General features: G+C 50.0%; 1 protein-coding gene across 3 annotated transcripts in view; it reads right to left on the bottom strand.

The window, feature by feature from the left end:
• CLCN6 (chloride channel, voltage-sensitive 6) overlaps positions 1–8,930 on the bottom strand; it is a 39,105-nt gene that overhangs the window by 12,358 nt on the left and 17,817 nt on the right. For all 3 annotated transcript variants that reach the window (XR_001001084.1, XM_011935825.1, XM_011935826.1), the window contains 8 exons: positions 8,276–8,382; positions 7,159–7,285; positions 6,437–6,504; positions 4,774–4,832; positions 3,772–3,904; positions 2,726–2,839; positions 2,321–2,487; positions 1,628–1,754 (listed from right to left, as the gene is read on the bottom strand). Coding sequence is in view for 2 of the 3 variants with exons in the window: in XM_011935825.1 (XP_011791215.1) it covers positions 1,628–1,754; positions 2,321–2,487; positions 2,726–2,839; positions 3,772–3,904; positions 4,774–4,832; positions 6,437–6,504; positions 7,159–7,285; positions 8,276–8,382 (902 nt within the window). In the remaining variant the exon portion in view is untranslated. The remainder of the gene's footprint in view (positions 1–1,627; positions 1,755–2,320; positions 2,488–2,725; positions 2,840–3,771; positions 3,905–4,773; positions 4,833–6,436; positions 6,505–7,158; positions 7,286–8,275; positions 8,383–8,930) is intronic.

Raw genomic sequence — 8,930 nt, 5'->3', positions numbered from 1 at the left:
ATCCGGCCACTGCACTCCAGCCTGGGCGACAGAGCAAGACTCCGTCTCAAAAAAAAAAAAAAAATAATAATAATAATAATAATATACATATATATACACCAGCCTAGGCGTGGTGACTCACACCTGTAGTCCTAGCACTTTGGGAGGCCGAGGCAGGTGGATCACTTCAGGTCAGGAGTTCGAGACCAGCCTGGCCGACATAGTGAAACCCCGTCTCTACTAAAAATACAAAATTAGCTGGGCATGGTGGTGGATGCCTGTAATTCTACCTACTTGGGAGGCTGAGGCAGGAGAATCGCTTCAACCTGGGAGGCAGAAGTTGCAGTGAGCCAAGATCGCACCACTGCACTCCAGCCTGGGTAACAGAGTAAGACTCCATCTCAAAAAAACAAAACAAACAAACAAACAATGTATATTTACACACACATATATATATAGTGTGTGTGTGTATACATATATAATATATACATATAATTGGGGACACTGAAGAGGCTGTCCTCCAAGACAAGGGCCCCAATGGGGATCTGAGAGTTTCGAGTGTTTACTGAGAAGCAACAAGAAGAGAGTACAGTTGTCCCTCGCATCAGTATTCACCAGGGATAGAGTCTGGGATCCCGACGGATACCAAAATCCAGGGATGCTCAAGTCCCAGATATAAAATGGTGTATATTTGCCTATAACCTATGTAGGTCCTCCTATATACTTTTAAATCATCTCTAGATTATTTGTCATACCCTAATACAATGTAAATGCTATGTAAATAATTGTTATACTGTACTGTTTCTTCTTTGCATTATTTTTTACTGTTGTCTTGTTTTTTTCATGTTTGGCATCCTGAATATATGTGCTCCACAGTTGGTTTCCCCTATGTAATTCCATGAATGCAGGATGCACAAATGTGGAGGGCCGACTTCTCTTAGAGAATGCTCACCTGTCTGCAGCCAAGGGCTGGAATCACACATCTGGCTGACTCACTGAACGACAGGTGTAGCTCTGAGAGCCACTGGGTTGGACCAAAAAAACAGCGTGGAGTAGGCTCCATGGACTACCTCACGGGACCCACTTCTCGGGAAAAGCCTCTGGAAAATATCGCGCCCCCAAAGAAGGGAAAAGGAGAAGTGCGGGAGGGCAGCACACCCGCAAAGGACCCAACGCTGGGAAGAGGCAGAGGATGCTGGGAAGAGGGGAGCCTCCTTGCCCTGACACAGACATTTCTTCCTCTCATCTCAAGAGCGACTGTCATAGTCACAGAGATGATGAGGTGGGTGCTGAGCCTCTAGGCTGTGGCCCCTTCAGCCAAAGGGAGGTGGAAGAGTAACCGGGGCTTGGAAAGCACCTTGCTGTCAGCTTCCCAAGTGTCTGTTTCCCATGAATGTTGTTCAACAGAGAGGAGTTCCCCTCTGTGACGCCAGGGTTGTTCACAGAAGTGGCAAAGACACAGGGCATTTGGTGTGCACCTTCTCTTAGGTAAAAAGACGACTACAGATTCCCGTATCTCTCAGCACTCGGGTATGGGTGTGGAAGGATGAACCCAACACATCTATTAGTTCTCAAGAGAGCAAGGTCATACATTTCTGGATTCTTCCTCGTGGGTATGGGATAAAGACAGCAGGTGCACTGGGGTTACCTGGAGCTGGAATGAGTCATTACCGATTTGACTCGAAGAGGACATCTGTCGGCATTCTCCTAACACCATCGAGGCCACAAACACCACCACGGTGGTTACCAGAGACACCAGGAGGCTCTCTAAGACTCTAGGAGGCAAAGCACAGCTGTTATTAACGCCACAGAAAGCAGCTCCGGTCTCAGGAATTCAAAACGTAACCCTGCCTACCCCCAACCCCGATTTCTCCAAAGAGCATTCACAGCAGCCCCTGGTCAGTCAACACGTGTGCAGAATTCATCAGTGATTTGCTGTATTCCAGCAATTTGTTTGTGAAAAGTGGGCAGTTAAAGTGGGCTGCTACGTTCACATCATCTCTCTCCAAGGAATGAATGGCTTTCCATTATAAGTCCTGGGGCGAGAAGTCTCCTGAGAGCAAGCTGCTCGGCAGGGTCATGGTGACCCTTCTGACCTTGTCATGTGTCCGAGTGGCAAGTCAGGACAGGCAGGGAGTCAACCAGCAACTCTGACATAAATTAAGCTGGCTCAGCCCTTCGGCCTGTCAAGTAGGGCAGATGCATGGCCGTGTTCAGATTCTCAGTCTTAGATGAGAAATCAAAGCCGTGGAGGCAGGGTCTGCTCCTCGGGAGAGATGGCGCGGCCCACACCAAGCTCACGGAGCCACAGGAGGCTGGGGGGAGGCAACTGCGCAGATACCTGACGAGCTTAGGTTTCGGGTGCACGTTTCGCATACGGTACTTTGCAAGCCTCTTGTTCAGACAGTTGAATGTGGCTCCCAGGAGGCCCCCAATGACCCCCATCACGACGAAGAAACCCAAATCCATAGCTGTCCAGAGATGACATTTTTTATCAGAGTCAGAGCACTGAGAGAAGGGGAAAGGGAGAGGGAGAGAAAAACCATAGCAGCCATGAGAACCGGAAGAGACAGAAGAGAAGACAGAAGCAAGAGTGGGGCTGCTTCCCCGCACGGCAGAGGCTCATGGGCGAGACGTGCCCCTGGAAGCTGTACCTAGCCCTCTGCTCATTTCTCTCTGGTCCTTCACTTCACAGGAAATGTTCATGGGTCAAATTAGAAATCCTGCGGGAAAGGACAAAACATACCTTAAACTCGCCAAAGTTCAGCAATCCAGGGAGCTGGAAGGAACCCCAGCTTCCAAACTGAATCCCAGAACGGAAGAAGTTGAGGGTGAAGGTGGCAGACATGGAACAAAAGAGCTAAGGGAGAGGTGATAAAAGACAAGAAGGTTCAGGAGTGGCATGTCCTACTCTCTACTGACCCTCCCTCCTGGTACCCACTGCTCTATGCAGAGACCTGCAGAATCCACATCAGGGTGGGGGGATCTGGTCACCCTTGCAGTAGATACAGATACACCCCAGGTGTGACCTACTCTAGATCGGGTTTTAACAAGTTTCCATTCCAGCAGCCTACTCTACTATGACAGTCTATTTAGAGTCTTTATGGACAAGACCTTGCACCAAAAGGAAGGATCAATGCAAAGGGAAGGACGGCCTGCTCCGAGGGAGGAGACCAGCTCCAGCCCAAGCCCCATCACTTCCTGCTTTACGACAACAGCCAGTTTCACATTTTCATGGCAGGTGATTCATCAGGAGAGGATAACAAGGCCGGGCGTGGTGGCTCACGCCTGTAATCCCAACACTTTGGGAAGCCGAGGCGGGTGGATCACTTGATGTCAGGAGTTCAAGACCAGCCTGGCCAACATGGTGAAACCCCGTCCCTACTAAAAATACAAAAATTAGCTGGGCGTGATGGCAGGTGCCTACAATCCCAGCTACTCAGGAGGCTAAGGCAGGAGAATTGCTTGAACTTGGGAGGCAGAGGCTGCACTGAGCCGAGATCGTGTCACTGCGTTCCAGCCTGGGCAACAGAGTGAGACTCCATCTCAAAAAAAAAAAAAAAAAGGTGGGTAACAGCAGTTTGATTTGGGGTTGGGGAGGGTATTGATATGAGAAGTATAGACAGTCCAGTGTGGAGGTTATGGGCACAACAGCAAAGCTGCTTCTGATCCACTCGACCCCCCCAAGTCTCATCAAAACTATCATTCCATGTACCAAGTAAGGGACACCGAGTGTAATTCGGGGCGTGTGGTTAAGTCTGGGAGGTGGCTTTCACTGAAGGTCCTCCTCACCACTTTCCATGTGAGCCCTTGGTTCCAGAAGGACGAACCCTCCTCTAGACTGAACAAGGTACCCCCGATTGGGGCCCCGAAAGCTGCAGCAACTCCAGCAGCCGCTCCTGCTGATACAAAGTCTCTCTTGTCTCTGAGGAGAGGAGAGAGACGGGTTATCCAAAAAAGAGCCCTCAGCCCACAAAATGCAGTTTCTGATTTCCTTATCATGAACATTTTCTCTCACACCTATGAATTGAACAGGCAAGGATCCTGAAGGGCAGGTCCCTGGGGAGGCTGCCTCTGCCGCGAGCATGCCCACCCGAGAGCCACACACCTCAGCACCAGAGTCCCTTTCAGCATAGTGGCTATTCTGCCTGGGAACAGGAGCCCCTGACCTCTCTGTTTTCTGTGATCTCAGAATCTCAGCCCCCAGAGCTCAGGGGCAGATCAAAGATCGGCGCCATCACTGCTGCACCATGTTCCCACCAGATCTTCCTTCCAGAAAACCCCGGCATTTGTGAAAACATCAAGGTGCCTTCTGGGTATGTGCCAGACTTGCAGGAATACAAAGAGAAGGTGGTCCATGACTCTAAACCGGGTCTCTGATTGAAAGAGGCTTACAAGGTGTGCAGGTCAGTAACACACACATCTGATACAGGGCTAAAAAGTCTACTACCTTCTGACCCAGGAGGGTGGCTGAGCAAGTGAATCACTGGGGAATACAAAATGCCTTCCTAAGAATATGCCTGTCTGAGGCCTTTCTTGGTTGAGTTTTTAATCTGGGACCATTTTCACTTGCCTGAGATGCGTCTAGGCCTTATGGCATGACAAAATAAAAGTCACGATGCTAGCCTGGTGCTTTGGCTTATTTCCAGAAGAAAAGTTCAAAGCCCGCCCCCTTCTCCCACAGTCGGGTTTCCCAGCAGGGGACACTGTGCAGACTAGAGCAAGTATTGAGTCTGACCCGCAGTGCATGAACGTGTTGCTTCCAAAAAAAACCAATTTCTAACCTTTCCATACCTGTCGCTTCGGAAATAGGGGAAGTTAAACTGGATCTTCCGTAAGGAGATGCTCTGAAACTGAAGCGAGAGAAAAAGAGAGCCAATAAACAGCCTACTCATGGAACCAAATACCACCTGTACCCTAGTAATTATGGAAAAAGAAAAAAAAAAGAGAAAAAGCAGGTCGGAGCAGTCTAGAAGGACTGAAACTGCGGGAATCCACAGCACTAGGGGAGGCCCCGCTGCTTGAGCACACCTGGGTAAGTATGATGCAGGAAGGAAAGTCCAGAACAGCGACCTGGGAAAAAAGGAGGCCGGGCATGGTGGCTCATGGCTCACGCCTGCAATCCCAGCACTTTGGGAGGCCGAGCCGGGCGGCTGATCATCTAAGGTCAGGAGTCAGAGACCAGCCTGGCCAACATGGCAAAACCCCGTCTCTACTAAAAATACAAAATTCAGCCAGGCATGGTGGCAGGTGCCTGTAATCCCAGCTACTCAGGAGGCTGAGCCAGGAGAATCGCTTGAACCCGGGAGGCGGAGGTTGTAGTGAGCAGAGATGGCGCCATCGCACTCCAGCCTGGGCGACAGAGTAAGACTCCGTTTCGAAAGATCAAAATAAAAAAACTTGGGAAAAAGGAGATTACCACCCCCACCCTCGGGAGGAGCTTATTTTTCCTGCCCCCAAATTTCTAGGACCTTCTGAAATCCCATTTTGTGCAGAGTCAACAAGTCAGAAAGGAAAAAGGAAAATGGCTGAGCTGAGGGAAGGGGACGCAGAAGCTGTTGCAGAAGACTGAGTCCGCTCTGCTCAGCAGCGCCGGGAAGAGAAGGGCCCAGAGCCTGTCCTCGGTCGGCTCCACAACAGCACACACTGATGCCTACTCCTTCCACCCCTTGGCTCACTTCTGCCAGATCTGGTGTTTGAGGCAGTAGCAGGAGAGAGACCAAAAGATGAGCTCTGGAAGAAAGAATCTTCCCTCCTTCACCTCAGAGACTCCCAACCACAGTAACTCCCTCTTCTCAGGACTGGAGAGGGAAATGACTGTGAGTGACAGTTCATAGGGAACTGAGACCTCCAACAGCAGCCCAGGGATCTGGAGCAGCCCCTAAGAACAGGAGTTTTGAGGTCTCGAGCTAGTGCCTCAACATCTCTAAACCTCAGTTTCCCCATCTGAGGATGGGGGTAATAATAACAAATCATTGAAGGTGGCTATGAAGAGAAAGCAGTTAGTATACGCAGCGTCTGGCACACAGACCACTCAACTAGCAGCTGTTATTATGACTGTACCACGCCAGCTAGAATCAGCATGGAACTGTGCCTAAATCCATGTCAGTCGATGCTTCAGGCCTCTTGGATCTGGCAGCACTGAGATGATCCACCCCACCCTATACAGAGGCGCCTGGCGATGGCTGCGGAAGCACCCAGTGACTTTCATCTGCCTGTGTCATAGTTTTTCTCTATGTCACATTTCTGCTCCTAGGGTTCAGCAGGGCATCACTGAAACTTCCAAGTATAAGTTATGCCCTTTCCTGAGAGACAGACACATGGTTTTCATATCAAGCCAGAATGGCACCAGGTTCCAATGCGATGTCAGGGGTGTCCGAATGGATTTGGCCCAGTGTAACCACAGACCTCCCACTAGACCTGCCCGGGAGGCCCACACCCTCTCAGTCCATCTTACCTGAGGGAGGCCAGCTCCCACCACTGAACCACTGTGGATCATGGGGCCTTCCTTCCCCACAAAGAGCCCTGGGCAGGGTGAAAAAGGGAAGACCACTGGTCAGCACAGAAATGCCCCTGGGTCAGGAGACCTTGGCTATAAAAACTTTTCTCCTGACAACGAAACAGAGATGATCCTAAGACTTTATAAGAGAAAGAACCAAATTCTCACCAAATAAGCTCCATTTCAAGTCTTGCTAGAAGAAAAAACACTCCACATTCTAAATTGTGTGTCAGCAAATGACAGCCTGTGAGGCCAGACCACCAGCTCCCCACCTGGTTTTGCACAGCCTGAGAACTAAGACCGGCTTTTACGTTCGTAAGTGGACACATGTAAATGGTTACATAAGCATTAACATAAGAGCTTCCATTCTGATTCTTGGCCCACAAAGCCTTAAATATTTACTATCTGGCTGCTGACACAAAAAGCTTGCTAATTTTGACAGAAGCGCATTCCACAAACTAAATTCCAAATTCCGAAACTGAAGAGTGTGTTTGTCAGGTATCTAAATGGTAACATACGAACAGCGTCTGCATTTTAAAAAGAGCCCATCAATAAAAAGTGCAAACATCAGTTGTTTGAGGCTGGGCCCTGCAGTTCAAATCTAATAACTGAAATACGTCATGCTTCTTGTCATCTCTGCCCCTTGAGTATTTGAAGGATATAAGTTGGACCCTTCTTACCTCCAGCCACACTGAACAGCACTCCAAGGACCTTGCAGAGCAGGGTCCGGAGACGGACGATTCCTGGCACCTTCACACCATTCAGATAGCATTTGACCTCGGGTATCCCAGAACCTGCTGCCACGGGCTGATGGAGTAGAGCAGGCACACCCATAACTCAAAATCCATTGGTTCTCTGGTTTACCCTCAACAACCTGGGCAGCGGAAGAGGGAGAGCTGGCCACCTTCATTAGCAGCATCAGCATCACCTGGAGGGCTTGCTAAACCACAGCTGCTGGGCCCCACGCCAGAGGATCTGACTCAGGAGGTCTGAGGGGCAATGGGAGGACTTGCTCTTTTTCACTCTTGTTGCCCAAGCTGGAGTGCAATGGCGTGATCTCGGCTCACTGCAACCTCCACCTCCCGGGTTCCAGTGATCTCCTGACTCAGCCGCCTGAGTAGCTGGGATTACAGGCATGCACCACCATGCCCGGCTAATTTTGTATTTTTAGTAGAGACGGGGTTTCTCCTCGTTGGTCAGGCTGGTCTCGAACTCCCGACCTTAAGTGATCCGCCCACCTTGGCCTCCCAAAGTGGCCGGACTTGCACTTTTTAAAGAAAAATAATTTCAACTTTTATTTTAGATTCAGGGATTGCATGTGCAGGTCTGTTACAAGGGTATATTGCATGATGCTGAGGTTTGGGATACAAATGATCCTGTCACCCAGGTAGTGAGCATGGCACCCAACAATTTTGTTTTCAGCCCTTTCCCTCTTTTCTCCTCCCCGCAGAATCTGCACAAGTTCCCTGTGAATCAGCATCACCTGGGGAACCTCTCAACAATCAATTCAGGCACCTCAGTTCCACAGGTTCTCATGTGTCAGAGCTGGGGCTCAGGTATGTTTTTTAAAAAGTTCTCCAGGGAATTCTAATGTACTGCCAAGGCTGAGACCCACCATCCTAATCTGGATTTTTCTTTAATCTCACCAGAGGGTGAAACCTTTATCTTTAGTGAACAAGAGGCCCTTTTCTGCAGGAATCTGCATTCTCAGTTTCCTGACATTCTGGAAGGAGGTGGGGAAAAGGAGTGCGGGACTCTAAAACCTCCTAAGCGAGCAGGTGAATCAAACCACCTCACCTCAATGAGAACAAGGAGGCTTGCCAGGAAGACAAAGGTGAGGTTAAAACCCAGGAGTTCAAGGAGAGACAGAGCAAGGCAGCCTTTCTGGCTACACTCCTCCACCGCTGCAGAAATTGGGTTAAGGAAACTGTGTTGATCAGCCGAGGGGTGTCCCCATCATCACCTGAGAGGGTGCAGCTGCTTCTCCTTTGGATCATCCTGTCTACTGAGTGCACTTTTTCTCCATATATAAAATTTTTCTGAAAATGCCTGAGATGACTGGGTGCAATGGCTCATGCCTGTAATCCCAGCACTTTGGGAGGCTGAGGCAGGAGGAACGCTTGAGCCTAAGAGTTGGAGGCCAGCCTGCGCAACGTAGTGAGACCATGTCGCTACAAAAAATACGAACATTAGTTGGGCATGGTGGTACATGCCTATGGTCCCAGCTACTCAAGAAGCTAAGGTGGGAGGATCGCTTGAGCCTGGGAGGCTGAGGCTGCAGTGAGCTGTCACTGCACCACTGCACTCCAGCCCAGGCGACAGCGTGAGACCTCATCTCTCAAAAAAGAAAAAAAAGGCCGGGCGCGGTGGCTCAAGCCTGTAATCCCAGCACTTTGGAAGGCCGAGACGGGCGGATCACGAGGTCAGGAGATCGAGACCATCCTGGCTATCA

Source organism: Colobus angolensis, unplaced genomic scaffold (genome assembly GCF_000951035.1).
Source record: "Colobus angolensis palliatus isolate OR3802 unplaced genomic scaffold, Cang.pa_1.0 Scaffold149, whole genome shotgun sequence".
NCBI lineage: Eukaryota > Metazoa > Chordata > Mammalia > Primates > Cercopithecidae > Colobus > Colobus angolensis.
Note: the sequence above shows the minus strand (reverse complement) of the source record. Positions and strands in the feature narration are given on the sequence as shown.